The sequence below is a fragment of the Nyctibius grandis genome, chromosome 7, assembly GCF_013368605.1.
Source record: "Nyctibius grandis isolate bNycGra1 chromosome 7, bNycGra1.pri, whole genome shotgun sequence".
Taxonomy (NCBI): domain Eukaryota; kingdom Metazoa; phylum Chordata; class Aves; order Nyctibiiformes; family Nyctibiidae; genus Nyctibius; species Nyctibius grandis.
This window is the reverse complement of record NC_090664.1, coordinates 31,442,992-31,458,457: the sequence shown is the minus strand read 5'-3', so window position 1 is coordinate 31,458,457 and position 15,466 is coordinate 31,442,992. Positions and strand designations below refer to the sequence as shown.

General features: G+C 36.4%; 1 protein-coding gene across 2 annotated transcripts in view; it reads left to right on the top strand.

The window, feature by feature from the left end:
• The window catches only part of CASD1 (CAS1 domain containing 1), a 34,794-nt gene extending 19,965 nt beyond the window's left edge, over positions 1–14,829 (top strand). For both annotated transcript variants that reach the window (XM_068404742.1, XM_068404743.1), the window contains exons 8-18: positions 171–385; positions 1,351–1,776; positions 2,202–2,291; positions 2,807–2,926; positions 5,117–5,273; positions 7,250–7,329; positions 8,180–8,281; positions 9,613–9,753; positions 10,277–10,354; positions 11,314–11,406; positions 12,482–14,829. In XM_068404742.1, the coding sequence (XP_068260843.1) occupies positions 171–385; positions 1,351–1,776; positions 2,202–2,291; positions 2,807–2,926; positions 5,117–5,273; positions 7,250–7,329; positions 8,180–8,281; positions 9,613–9,753; positions 10,277–10,354; positions 11,314–11,406; positions 12,482–12,748 (1,769 nt within the window). In that variant the 3' untranslated portion in view covers positions 12,749–14,829. The remainder of the gene's footprint in view (positions 1–170; positions 386–1,350; positions 1,777–2,201; positions 2,292–2,806; positions 2,927–5,116; positions 5,274–7,249; positions 7,330–8,179; positions 8,282–9,612; positions 9,754–10,276; positions 10,355–11,313; positions 11,407–12,481) is intronic.
• Positions 14,830–15,466: the final 637 nt, after the last annotated feature.

The following is a 15,466-nucleotide window of genomic DNA, read 5'->3' as shown; positions in this document are numbered from 1 at the left end:
AACTCTCATTACTACTCTAGTTACTGTAACAGTCACTCATTCCTCATTGGTATTTTTTCTGTATCATTAAACAATAGTGACTACCTAAATGAAAGTAGCCTCTACAACTTGAGCTAAGTATTTGTCAGGTAGAAGATTAATGTGCCCCTTCTTCGTCCTTTCAAATTCAGACCCTGTTTATGAAGATATGCTGAGTGAAAGTCGGAAGATGATCACTAATGAGAAAATAGATGCTTATAATGAAGCAGCTGTTCGTATTCTGAACAGCAGCTCTCGAAATTCCAAAGCTAAAGTTAAAGTGTTCAGTGTGTCAAAATTGATAGCACAAGAAACTATCATGAAGTCTGCAGATGGCCTGCATCTCCCTGAGTCAAGCAGAGATACAGTAAGTATTTTTAACACTGGTCAACATTAAAAAATAGTAATAGTAAAATGAGATTTTAAGTGAATGTTCTGAAATGTCAGACAACATGAATGTAATGAGGTGTGAGGGCAGTCAGTTATATAGGATGTTTAAAAAACAGAATAGCAAACACATTAGTGTGTAGCTACTTTAAAATAGCTGTTAATCTGCTAGATCTTTTACATCCTGAGTGCAAACTTTGTGCCTTCATCTGCATGAATGAGTTAGAGTGATAATGATTTGTAAAGCAGTGCTAAGAAATCAGCCTTAAATTTTCCCCTATTTGCCCATATAATTTTGTTTAGTAAGGAGTATGAAAAGGATAAGAAAACACACAATATACACCTTCCTGGTTGCATGGAGTGCCACTGACTTTATTTCTTATTTTATCTTTAACCTACCAGTATGTATATATGCATGCAGTGAGCCTCTCTGAGCTTTGTCAGTCTGCCCTTCTTGTGACTGAGCTCTCCCACCGTGTCAATTTTAGTTCCACTCCTTTGCAGGTTTCAGTTGCTTTCAAGTACTGGATAAACTAAATATCATCTCACCACAGGTTTCAGTCTCATTGTCACGTTTTAGAGACTTTCATTACCGTGCCCCTTTAGAACCCAAGTTTGTGAGCTGTTTTTCATTTATAGTCCATTTAGCTTTTTATAGCTCCGTTTACAGCCAGTAGAGAGAACCCTTCCATGATAAGGATTAGGGTTAGCTCTTTTTGCTTACCTCAAGAAGCTCAAGCGTTTCCTGTTTGGAAGAGGTGTTTTGACTGTACTGTTGAATGCAACTAGGAATATGGGGGTACTGTGAAATTTTATCTGTGTAATGATAAGGGAGAATTGCATATGTTTTATGTCAATGCATGATCTAGAAGAAAATTTCTTACGATGAAAGTGTTAACTTTTTTATTAGAGATGAGTTGACATAACTGCCTATTTCTTTGACAGAATGCGATGATTCTTATGAATGTCTACTGCAATAAGATAATGAAGCCCATTGATGGCTCCTGCTGCCAGCCTCAGCCTCCTCTCACTCTGATACAGAAGTTAGCTTTCTGTTTCTTTACTTTGTCCATTATTGGATATTTAATTATCAATTTAATTCATCGGAATAATTTTCAGAAGAACAAATCGTGCACTGATTTGGAAAGTGGAGAGGAGAAGAAACCTGCCATCAGCACTCCTAATGTTTCTACTTTAGAGATGCTTTTACACTCCTTCTGCAAACTTGGTCTAATCATGACATATTTTTACCTATGTGACAGAGCAAATCTTTTCATGAAGGAAAATAAATTTTATACACATTCATCTTTCTTCATACCGATCATCTATATCTTGGTTTTGGGGGTATTTTATACCGAAAGCACCAAAGAGGTAATGATCATGTTGACATCCTATGTATAATGCTGTTTCCCAGTTTGAGTGTAATAACTAATTGCTAAATATTGAAAGTTGAATTTTCAAAGTCAGTATAACTCTGCATAACATCTGCAAAAAATGTAGTCACAAGCAGTATAACGTTTGCATGGAATTAGATGCAAAAGCTTTTTGAAAGCATGTGGGGATGAGCGCTTTTAGCCATTGTCACTCAGTCAAATTTGAAGTAAGCATAGCTCAGATACAAGAGAGTGTAGAGCATGTGAAAATCTGGTAGACCTGTGTCCACTAGACAGAAGCCTTTTGCAGTTGAGACCTGTTTGCCCATAAAGTGGTTTATTGTTTTGAACTTTTTCTCCTCATTTTGTAGATGTTCGTTGTACTTTTTGGAATAGCAACACTCTTGTTTTGTTTTGCATTAGACTAAAGTGTTAAATAGAGAACAGACTGATGAATGGAAGGGCTGGATGCAACTTGTTATTTTGATTTATCATATCTCTGGAGCAAGCACTGTAAGTGATTTGAATTTTGTATTTTTTTTTTAAGTGGGAATGCAATTTGGGTATGTTACTTCAAAAGAAAGATAGCGCAAATGCGTATTAGAGTTGAATAGAATGAATAACTCATGCTATTGTTCCTGTAGTTTTAAAAATGGTATTAGCAGAATTAGTTTTTCTCTCTATTTAAGTGTAGATTTCATTGATGAGAGCTTTTTTTTGCATTACTTAGCCAATGAAAAAATATATGGGTTTCTTCCGCGTAGAATGTTACATTAGATCCTTTCTTAACTCTCTCTTAACTGGTTACAGAATATGGGAAGTGTAGAGCAATAAATAGCAGAAACTCATTTTAACATCAGAGAGGTTAGGGCAACAAAAAAGAAATAGGGAAATGCAGCATAATGTTTCTTTTCTTAGTTAAACCTGATTTACTGCTGTGCAGAAAGAGCATAAAATAGGAGAGAAGAAGGGAAAATCAAAAGCATTTACGTGGCCATTTATAAAAGGTACTTTATTTTTCTCAACAGTTTTTGCCTGTGTACATGCATATTCGAGTTCTGGTTGCTGCATATCTGTTCCAAACAGGTTATGGACACTTCTCATATTTTTGGATAAAAGGGGACTTTGGTGTGTACAGAGTGTGTCAGGTAAGAATATCTACTTACCATTTTTAGAAATAAATTTGTTCAGATAATAAAATATCCATAATATATCCATACTCCCTAAATAATGTGATATCAGATTGCTTAACCAAGGTTTGCACACTAAAAATAGCTATTGTTTCATGTAATCTGACCTGTTCAATAGGTAGTGTTTATCTAATACAAACATAGAGCATATAAATGATACTTGCAATGTAAAAAATGCAAGTATGTAGCCTTTAAATATCAAGACAAATATGGTCCAATATATAGCAATGGAGTTTTCATTGCAGTAACAATTAACAATGTATAGCAATATATCAGTAATGATCCAGTCAGGCTGGCTGGCAGTAAAGAGGGAGATCATTGACAAGAAATTTGTTTGGTAAATCTTCCTAGATTTATTTTGTAGTCACTGGTGAGTAAGAGGTTTACGTGGATAGCTATGATGTTCTGAATCACCCTCTGGAACAGCCTTTCTCCAGTTACTATTGAGAATAGATAGGTGGTGTGAACTCATCTGCTCTCCCTTATTGGCAAAAAAAAAAAAAAAAAAAAGATGGTTTTCCCAAATTAGCCATTGGAAATACTTCATTTTGCTTCTCTTACCTTGTTCTTACAACATCAGTCTGCTCCATGTTGATATTTTCCCATGTGTTTGTTTTTTTTAACTTATTAGTATGTTTCTATTAGAGTTTTCTTTATACAAGTAGATAAACATTTGGTGAATCCAGGAGACACCTGTATACAGAATTTCTTTTTTTGTCCTCTTCTGTGAATAAAGGCAATTATTCAGCAAGTTAGTCAGCACATCGGTTTGCTTGCTCCCAGCATGGCAAGTCTTTATGTAGATGCAACAAATGGCTTGTCTCTGATTTAAATTGAAGTCATTTCTACGTGCTTAAATTGTGAAAGCTTTTAATTTTTGTATGCATTTTGGATTTTTTCCTCACTTGTTGGTTAAATCTGGTTAGTTAGTTGGGGCCATTAGTAGTGTCCCAAAGCACTTGTGGCATCTTTCTTTCCTCAGATTCATGATCTTTTGGATCTGTTAAAGAAACTGCTCACGTTGCTATTTTATTAAGTATCCATCTGTTCTGCATTGAAGTAGATTACTAGTACATGAACAAGAGGCATCACTGTAGTATTTATTACCTCTTTCAAGACATAGCAAAGTATCGCCAAATATTGTACATTACTTTTTCCTTCCTTCTCAACTGAGAATTTGTTGGAGTTTTTTTGTTTGTTGAGACAGTTCTGTGTAACAGTACATTTAACCATTTGATACATAGAATATGGTCAGAAATACTACACCCCTCTACTGTTTTTCTTTAGAAACAGATGGAAATTTCACAAACGTATCATATGTATTTGCTTCCTTTGAAAAACAAATATGCAGGGTTGGTTTTTTTTTTCATTTAAAAACTGGTGGTTTTCTTGGTCTAAAGCCTCTTCAATTATGGGTTTGAGTTTTCAGATCAAAATACAAAATAGGGAGAAAACAAATATTTCCCAGTCAGCTGTATTGATTCTATGTATTCTATATATTCTATATATTGTTTTCTTTTCCAAAGACAGTGTATGGGAGCCTACATTTGTTAATAAAGAAAATTATTTTTTGCACCATAACAGTACTGGAGAACATACCTATTTTTGTGGTTTCCCTCACAGGTTTTGCAATGTGTGCTGTAGCAGTTTAAAAAAATAAAAATAAATCTTTAATTGCTGTTAAGTGTTATATTGTCATGTAACTCAGGTCATCGTGCTTACTAAAGATACGAGTGCAGCCAGCTGCAGCACTGGTAATGACATTACTCTAGCTTTAACTGAGCTAGCCCAGGTGCTATGGGAGTGAAAGCAGAGAGGCATTAACAGCATCCAGCAACTGGAATACCGGAATATTCCAGTCCCCATTCTGGAGTCAGTTCTGTTTTACCCTATTTTCATTGCTCTCTCTACCCAAGTAGGCCAGTGTAGGACAGGTCCAGTACTACATCATCAGCCTGCAGTCTTATATTGCATTATTGATGTTCCCTGAGATACTTAGCCGTGTTTTGACTGAAATATAATTAGCATGTGAGATGTAAAATACATAGATATTTTCATATAGTGCTAAAGAAACATGTCCCCCGTCTCTCTTAGCTTTGCCTCCCAGTTTATATATACTCTTGTCTTCTCTTCTCTGACTCCTTCCAGGTTTTATTTCGTCTCAATTTCTTGGTCGTGGTACTGTGCATAGTGATGGACAGACCTTACCAGTTCTACTACTTTGTGCCATTAGTCACTGTCTGGTTTATGATCATTTATGCCACCTTAGCTATATGGCCTCAGATAGTCCAGAAGAAAGCAAGTGGTAAGATTTTTTTTTCCCCTTCTGCTGTAAAATATTTGCATATTACTACAAACGATAACCATACAGAAAACAGTATTAGTACATCTCAGTCTCTTCTTAATATATTCAGAATATGTTAAAAGCTGTTCACAGAAATATGGTTTGTCATAGATGAATTATCATAGAGTCATAGAATAGAATCATAGAATGGTTTGGGTTGGAAGGGACCTTAAAGATCATCTAGTTCCAACCCCCGTGCCATGGGCAGGGACACCTTCCACTAGACCAGGTTACTCAAAGCCCCATCTAACCTGGCCTTAAATGCTGCCAGGGAGGGGGCATCCACAGCTTCTCTGGGCAACCTGTTCCAGTGTCTCACCACCCTCACAGTAAAGAATTTCTTCCTAATGTCTAATCTAAATCTCCCTCTTTCAGTTGAAAACCATTCCCCCTCGTCCTGTCACTACATGCCCTTGTAAAAAGCCCCTGTCCTGCTTTCCTGTAGGCCCCCTCAGGTACTCGAAGGCTGCTAGAAGGTCTCCCTGGAGCCTTCTCTTCTCCAGGCTGAACAGCCCCAACTCTCTCAGCCTGTCTTCATAGGAGAGGTGCTCCAGCCTCTCCTATGTAACAGCTGATAACTAAAGTCTGTCTCTGGTTACAGTCATATTAGAATACTTTTTAATAGGTTTTGACCATCAGAAATGTGTTTCGTCAAGAGTTGTAATATTACTGAATGCAAACTAAAAACACAGGTTACGCTATCTCTGCTAGCTGAGACTGTTGCTATAGAGTACTAAGGGGTACGGCATGAACAGTGAGCATTTAGACTTTCTGCGTTGCCAATGTGTCTCATCCATCTTGAGCACTAATGCTGCCATATCCTGCCAAATAAGTACTTGGGGTTTGTTATCTTAGATTAAGTGATCTATCAGAAGTATGTCTTGTGATACAGATATTTTAAATAAAAATCGAAGTGAAATCCCACTTTATTTTATGCATTGCAGTTCATTGAAGAGCTGTCATCATGTGGTAAATGCTTATTATTTAATTCACCTAGATTAGAACTAAAACCTGAAGAGTCTTAGATCCTCCTTCCCTGTTGATGGAGTAATATTGAAATTTTATAGTCTGCAGAGATGACAGTGAAAAATACCAAATGCATGCTAGGAGTAGATGCTGCAAAAATATAATTAGAGTGTAGTTTTACAAGATATCTCGAAGGCAAATAGCTCCAATATTTTTTTTTTCCCTACAAAAGCATTTCTGTTCCAGATACAGAGAAATGTCTATTGTGTACTTCAGAGCAGTAGTGTACTGTGAAACTAGGAAATCTTTCAATGACAAGTTTCACTTGTTTATGTCCCTGTTTACAGCTGCCAATTTATACGGCAAGAGAGGGAGATGATCTCTGTTGCAATGTTGAAGCTTGGGTAGAGCTTAGTATCTGTCGACAGCTTTGAGGAGCAGTTTCTCAGGCTTGTCTTAACAAGATACTTGTACTTAATGACCTGCAGTTTAGCTTTGGAGTACAACTGGTACCTCAAAGATTAATAATGTATGCTCTACTTATTTCACGTGACAAAAGCTGTTGGGCATTTTGTTTTCTTTATTTATTTACATTCACCTTGAATAAGGACTGCCTGTGCAGAGTGTTTGGGAAAGCAGAGGCTTTAAAATAGTGCTTCTGTTTGAACTAAATTGTCTAATTTCTGTATGTATGTTGTCCCTGTTTTAGACATGAGGCTTAATTTAGGATTAATAGGTTGATAATTGCTGTGAATATTTATTTTAATTGCTTGAAGTAAAATTTTATATGTAAATGTAGATAGCGATAAAATATTGCTGCTAATATTTTATTTATGGTAACATTTATTTATGAATGTATCTATTACTAAGCATAGCTACACTAAATAATTGGCAATTATTATTTCATGTGTCCTGTGTTTTGCTATTGAAAAATTGATGACTGTATACTGATTAATTTGTTTCTTCCTCAGGGAACTGCTTATGGCACTTTGGTTTATTGCTGAAACTGATTTGCTTGCTGACGTGTATATATTTTCTGTCCTATTCTCAGGTTTGTAAATTTTGACTGTTTTTGTCCTTAACGACCTACGAGTATATTACCTATCTCTACTTTTGAATGTGCTCATAACTTGTATGTTTGCTCCTGTATCATAAATACAGAAGAAAAAAAATTTAACCTTTCAGTTTCTTTTCATATTTGAATTGGTGTGGATGCTGGAAAACAAACAATTCCTTATCTTACTCCTTTGTTTGTAATGCTTGATGTGTTTTCAGTGTACTACTACAAATGTAATAAATACAAAGGTCTATGCTTTGGTTTTGGGGTGGGTTTTTTTTGATGTGCTTAAACTTACTGGTTTTGCTAGCCTATGGTGATACATATGGTGATATGGTGATAGGAGGATCTGTGTCTCTTAGAGACCTGGTGTTGGCTTTGATACCTTAACAAAAGACTGGTTCTCATCCTAAATTAGCAACTTACTGCATGCTGTAAGTATAGCTGACAGAAATAAGGGCTGAGTTTGTCACTCTAGGATATTACAGGGGGGTTGTGTGGTTTTAATCCCTTATTGGTTTTAAGCCTGTTGAACTGTAATCTTCTGTAGAGTATGCATTCATTATCCCAGCACATCAGTGGATCTCTCCCTTTAAGCCTGCAGTACAAAATGCCAAGAGCTTTCTGGGAAGCAAAACTGTAGCCCTCTCTCATCTAAAGAAGTATTTTTGGTTTTTTTTTCTTTTGTGGGGGGAATGCCTTCTAAAGAAGCCTGTTATTTTGGTAGTGCCACATAGCTAGTGAAATAGGGATGTGGTAATATTAAAAGACAGCATATTGATTTAATTATAGTAAATATGGTCGACATCAGTGTTAATGCTTTTGCCATGTTTATTTTTTACAGGGCGCATTTGAGAAGATATTTTCTTTTTGGCCACTGTCCAAGTGTTTTGAACTGAATGGGAATGTCTATGAATGGTGGTTTAGGTGGAAGTTGGATCGCTATGTATGTAACATTTGCATAAATCTATACTGGTCTTTTAAGTGTATTTTTTTAATCTAGGGGGAGGGAGGGTTGTTTTCCTTTCCTCCAGAGAAAGCAGGAGTTTGGCCTAGTGGATTGCTTAATAGAAGACTAAGCTGCATCCGCCTTACTTCTGCACATGTCTGTCAAAGCCTTGCTTAAAAGATGGATGTTGATTTATTTGCTGCTGGATCCTGCTTAGTTTGCTTTTAAAATATAAAGTCATAAAGTGACCTAGCTTTGTCTTTTCTCAAAAAATTTTACTGCAAAAATTTAACACCTGTAGCACTTCAGGCTATTGAAATACAAGGCAAATTATTGTATTTGCTTTCTTAATCATATTTTTTGAAAGTTATATCAATTAGGGATATATTTCTTTTAAAGTAACCTTTAAAACACTTTTAAAATCAGGGTCTTGATTCCCAAACCAGACTATTCTTGCACATATTTTTAAACAGTTTTCCAGTGGGAAAGTGCTTTCTTTCCAGTTACTGATGCTACAGAGTGAGGGAATAGAACAGGGAGATACTGGTCTTTTTTTTTTCCTTCTTGGTAAGGTAAGTGGAGTTTCTAAGATGGGAGCATTTATCTGCTAACCTTATCCTTAACGGGATCACTTGCAAGCTTCTCCCTCTGCCAGTCTTCAGTAACCGCAATTTGTGGAGCACACAGTTGTCACGTCCTGGGCTGCTCCCACCAGCAGCGCACACTGTGTTGCGACGTTTCAGACTTCCAGCTTTGTTGCTTGTGAACAGCGTGTATTCTGTGATGCTGCTGAAGAGGAAGTCCCAAAATAAATACAGCAGACAAGCATCGCATGGGCCAGAAACAGCATCGTGTTGCTAGCTAATGAGAACTTGGCATAAGAGCATGAAACACTCTGTTGAAGAATTGTGGATGTGAAAGAGGGAAGCACTTGTAGTGACTCTTGAGTGCTTTCACCTGCCAACGTGGGAGAAGGCCAGAGACTCATGTTTTTTCCCCAGAGAAAGCCCTTTTCAATGCTGGCATAGATTGCAGAGGGGATGGTAGGTACTTGAAAGCTGCTTGAAATTTCATTGTTGTCTGTAAAGCATTAGTAAGAGTACTTTACTTTATTTGTAGTTTTTGAGTTGAGTTAAAAATGCAGCTTGTGACAACCTAGTGTAGAAAGCCTATTTTTGTTTGCTTCAGTAAATCTGGTAAAGGACCTTTTGACACCTAAGCTTTGGTATCACAAACAGTTTCTCCTGTAGCATTTCTGTTAAGAGTTTGTACCTGAAGTATTTCTAAAAGCCATGAAATATTCATTGCATTCTGTTTATGTTTTACAGGTGGTTTTTCATGGGATGCTGTTTGCTTTTATTTATCTGGCATTGCAGAAACGTCAGATGATATCAGAAGGAAAGGGGGATCCTCTTTTCTCCAACAGAGTTTCAAATATTTTATTATTTATTTCAATTGTATCCTTTTTGGTACGTACCTAGTACAACTAGTATAATCAGGTTTGTAAATCTCTAAAGAATAAGTTTTCTGAAGTTCTTGTGTAGAAAATATGTTGCTTTAAAAAATCAAATCTTGAGCTGGAGATATTTCAGCTGTGTTTTTGTGCACAGCACTACCTGTCTACTCACTAAAATATTTTTCAGTCAACTGTAGGTGAAGACATCATTGTCACTTTTCAGTTCATTGCAAAGGTTACAAGAAAATTGGTAGATAATGCAGCTCTTCTCTCCACTCTTGATTGCTTGTCTATTTGTGATGAAAAAATTGTCAACAGAATGGCTGTATCTTAGAGTATGAATAAGTATACTATTCGTCAGTTGCAAAGAAGAACTCGAGAGAAATATAAAACTAAGCACAATGTAGTTTTTTCTCTTACTGTCCCACATCTTAGTGAACCAACTACTGCTGAAGCACTTCAAAGTAGCTTACTTCTTGTTTCATTTTTAAATGTGACCTATAATTGCTACACTGACTGATTTTTATATCTTTTAGACCTACTCTATTTGGGCTAGTAGCTGTAAAAACAAGACAGAGTGCAATGAACTACATCCTTCTGTTTCTGTGGTGCAGGTAATTATAATTATAGTCCTTTTCCTTACAGTGATAGAATCTAGTCTGCTCTTGTTCGGGCATTTTTAAAAATTGTTTTTAAATCTATTTTTGCGTTAGCGTGGAATGTCAGATATTGAGCTTCATTCTCATGTCTGAAAGTGAAAAAGGGTTTAACTACATTGCTCACTGTTTTTCATTGCCTTTAAGCACTGTGAAATCGCATACCGTGATTATGCTTTTGATGAACCTTGACGCCCTTAGTGTAGGTTTCATGTGCACTGTTTTAAGTCCAAACCCAACTGTTGACTTAACTGCATAGAAGAAAGCTGTAGGGAAGCATGAGTGTTTGGGAAGTATTACTGTAGGAAGCAACCTATGGGACCCTGTAGTCGCTTTCAGGCAGAGAAGAGGTGGGCCACGGGGGCATGCATGTGGTTTTCTTGAAGTTAGATTTTCCTCTTACTGTGTCCCCTGCCCCACTATACCCCAGCTGTCTGATTCTGTTCCCTCTCTTTCTTTTTTTTTTAATAGTTTGTCTTGCTTTCTTGAGGGGCAGCATCTGTGGCAATTTTTAAATATTAATTCGTCTATCTTGACACCTTCTCTTTAAAAATTGAGAATTAAAACTCAGATTTGTGGCCACCTTCATTTTACACTAGCATGGTATAAGGTGTTTTGTGACCATGCCTAGTAAGCGTATAGTAATAGTTAACATCAAGGCCATGATTCTACTGAAGATGTAAATGTGACTTGCTATGCTATAAGAATGTGTGTAAGAGATTTGCAATTTCAAGACCTACTTGGTTAAGTATAAACTACATGGATTTTTGTTTCGTTTATATATTTATTAGATTTTAAAGAAAATATAATGCATGATGCACTTCAATTTGGACAGTGAAAATGAGTAAACCTTTTTTTGTGTGTATCTACTTGTCATCCACAGTCACTTCTTTTCTTTTTACTTTTTGTTTTAAAAGATTTTAGCATTCATCCTCATCAGGAACATTCCTGGATATGTCCGATCTGTATATAGCGCGTTCTTTGCCTGGTTTGGCAAAATTTCTCTAGAGGTAAGTAGAATGATCAGACATACACTGAATTGAGACTTAGAAATGTAAGGTGGTTGTATTACCTAAATTGTAGTATAACACATAAATAGTGAAAACATTTATTGGCTTATTTAATACCATGCTGTTGTGTTGGACCTCTTTTAGCATTGTAGCTTCCGTCTACACTTGAAAGTCATAGCTGAAATAGCAGTCGCACAATAGCAAACTTATTTCTTACACTGTTTTGAGGGGGGAGTGTAGGGTTGTAAGAGTGGGGATTTAATGCTGGAGTAAGCTGTGGCTTGTATGCAGTTGGAAGATAAAAATTTAAGGCAGTTGAAGAATCGGCATGAATTACACTGACTAGTGTAAGTACACTTATAAATGTGTTTGTCCTAGAAAGCTTTCCTGCATTACTAAACAAATGTAAATTTACAAACAAAACCCTTCTTAGTGCAAATGTTATCTTGTTCCATTGAGTGTGTATTTTGAACAGGAGGAATTATCTTGCTTTCCATTTTATTTGCTGTTTAGTAATATTAAATGTTTAATTTCATTGTATTGTAAAATAGATTTTAAAAATGGAAGGGAGCTTATAGGAGAAACTCATTGTACTACAATGTATATGTAGTACATGGTTTTGAATTTTTTTTAAAGGATCACAGTTTCACTGTTCTGATTCCTGGTGAAGTTTAAGGTGCTGATCAACTCCAGGGACCTTTGCATTCATCAGCAGTTGAAGCATTATCTTTTAGTTGCAGGCATGTTAGTTCAGTCCCTCACCAGAGATACAGTAAGTGAGCGGAGGCGTATTACTTATCTGTTCTGACATAACGTAAACGATGCTCCCCTATGATGTATTGGGTTAAGGGCTAAGGAAACCCATTGTACGGTGTACTGTAACAGGCTAATAGTTTTGTCTTATAGCAAATACATGTAGAAAACAGCTTCTCAAAGTATGGTATTTAATCATAAATGTCTGACTTAAGCAGAAGTACAGTGTGTCAGTTGATGCAATAGCAATAATTATATGTTTTTATATCACTAAAAATATTTATATGTAAGTATTACTAAACACACTCTTTTTTTCTTTTAGCTTTTCATTTGCCAATACCATATTTGGCTGGCAGCAGACACAAAGGGGATCTTGGTGCTCATTCCTGGGTATCCAATGTTTAATGTTCTTGTCAGCACTTTTATATTTGTGTGTGTGGCACATGAAATTTCTCAGATCACCAACGATCTAGCACAGATTGTGGTTCCTAAAGATAACTCAACTCTGCTGAAAAGGTTGCTGTGCATAGCTGGATTTTTTTCTGGACTACTCCTCTTCTCAGCAGTGCAAGATCAGTCAAGGCATTAACTTGAAAAGATTTGTGGAAACCTTGCTTCAGGTTTATTTTGTGTCTGCCTGAAGAAAATTCTCAACTGGAGGTATAAGAAGACATTTACATTAAGTGTGTGGAAAATGTATATGTACAATGTACATATTTTGTGTGGAAATAGCCTTCTCAAATAATCTGAGAAACAGAATGCCACTGTACAGAATTGCATGTGAAAATGAGTCTTTTCTACTGGATGTACGTTTCTGTTTACACATCTGTTTAAACGTGACACGAAGAAGTGAAGTGAAACGGTTTAGTGATATCATGTGCATATCATGGAATTAACTTTACCTTGGGTCAGCCGAATGAAGAGTGGATGTTACCGGAGTACTGCCTGTACAGAACACGTGCTGTAATCATGCTCATCAAGGAACAAAAAAGAGCAAACTTGTGGTCCTTCGTTAATGGTCACCTGTAGCTGATGCGAAACATGAAGTTACTGGTAAACCAGGGCATTTTTCTGAACAAAATGGTAATTTTTTGTTTAGAAAGGAATATTTTGGGTGGAGATGGTATACATTATAGGAAACCCTTTATACGTGGAAATAAAAAGTCATCACCAATTCAGTGATTTGAGATTATATACAGGTTTACATAATATTTTACGGGGTTTTATTTTAGAAATTTAAGATGTTTTCAGCAAATATGGTGAATTCTGAGATGAAATTTTTTTATAAAGAAAATTTGATTTTTTTCCCTATAATTGTTTGCTTTTTCATAAAATTTCCACTAATTCATTTAACTACGTGCAGTCCTCTGTACAATTCCAGTGAACAAATGGATAATTTTCAGAGCCTCAGTTCAAGATGGAGAATTTTTAGAAGACCTCCAGCCTTTTCCAATCAGATGAAATCCCATTATAACCACTCCATCAGATCTTAGGGGAACGCTGATCTTTGCACCTCTCTCTGAGTTTGTAAGTGACCTTGAACTGGTGCCATATTCTATCCTGTAATAATATTTTAATTTAAAAGGATGTGAGCCAAGGATGCAAGTCAATCTGTTGACACCACGAGGAGGAGGGATTGAGTGGTCATCTTGTTGCAGGCAGATGGTTGAGCTGCAGAATTACAAATGAAATGAGATTGGAGCTGTTTGGAGGAACCTTTTTTCCCATCCTTTTTAGCAGTGCCCATCTTTCTTATTAACTCTTTCCTTTAGCATAAAAAGTAAAATTGAAGGAAATAGCCCTTCAGTGTGGCAGTGACAAGCTGTAATTTACGTTCCACTTACTCTGTGAAGTTACGGTCATTTCTTTGCTGTTTGTGGTTTTGGTTCAAGTGATAGTTTGACCTCTAGTTGCTTTTTCTTTTTCATTTTATTCTTCTACTGATTATTTGTTAGCAGTCAAAAACCACGACCACAGTATTGTTTTCCAAGCATATGTGCAATTATGTATGATTATAAACAATATGAATCCTAATTTGTACCATATATATTGTCACGTACATGTTTTTGATCTTATCCCAGTTAAAAAAACTGAATTCAAACTTGCAGCCACCAATGAGTGCAAAAAAAACTTGTGAAAAGAATGGCTTCGGGGTTTTTTTTTTTGGTGGAGAAGAGTTTTTTTTAAAGAATGACCAGTCATTCATCGTAAAAAAGAAAAAACCAAATCATTCACTTCCCCCAAATTCAGCAGTTTTACTAAGTCTGCCAGCTACTTTGAAGCTATTGGAAAGATACTCAGCTCTTTGTTCCTTGTGTGCATTACTTCCAGCGTTTGGGAAGTTAACCTCCTCGCTCAGTACATTTGAATGGCCGAAAGAAATGGTAGAGGTGAGCGCTGAAGTGGGGGACAGGATGCATAACCATCTGTGCCAGTATTAGGAGCAATGGGGAACTGTGAGTTTGAGGGATAAATTTTGTTTTGTTCTTCACAACTTAAGTATTGTAGATATAATTTTATTTATCTGTTGTACAGACTTGGTTAAAAGATTTATTTTTAATGTTTGAAATAATGCACTTGTTTACTATTATTGTATGTGGGATAAATATATTTTCTTTTCAGGTTATGTAAAAATATGATGTAATTTAAACATTAAATAAATGTGCTGTGGATGCTTATTTTTTTAATGGGAGCAGCATCAATTAAGTAAAAACTTTTTATTTCTTGACTCTAGCTGGGCTACAGTTCACTATTATGCCTACGTTAAATTACAGATTAGTATGGCAGTTTCTCCAAAGTGATATTCTGGATACTGTTACTTCACATGAAGGGCAGGTACTCACGTGTATCGCAGATGATTTCAGATGCAATGCAGGAAGGTTCTTCTGCAGTAAATCTCACTGTCCTAGGTCTGATGAAATTACAGCTCCAGTAGCCAAAACCACCCCTGGAGCTCGGGGGACTTCAGCAGAACTCTGCAGCGGAGGCGTCAAGTACTTTTTCCCACTGGGTTACAAGCTAGAAACTTTGCGGCAGAGCTCTGCATGAAAGCAGAGGAACTGACTTGGCTTTTCTTGTCTGGCAACATCAAGATACCCATGCTTCAGATTTGTTTGGGTTAAGGAATTCAGCTTTTAACTTAGGTACTTAAGTCCCACACTGAAGAGAAGAAGGGACTCCTTAAGCAAAGGATTCAGAGTGGTAGTTCCTGTCCCCAAAGCTCCGTGTATAATATAACACGTGATATCTAACGTGAACACCTGAAATAAGTGGTGCAAATACTCTCCATCTTTTCCAGTTACACCAC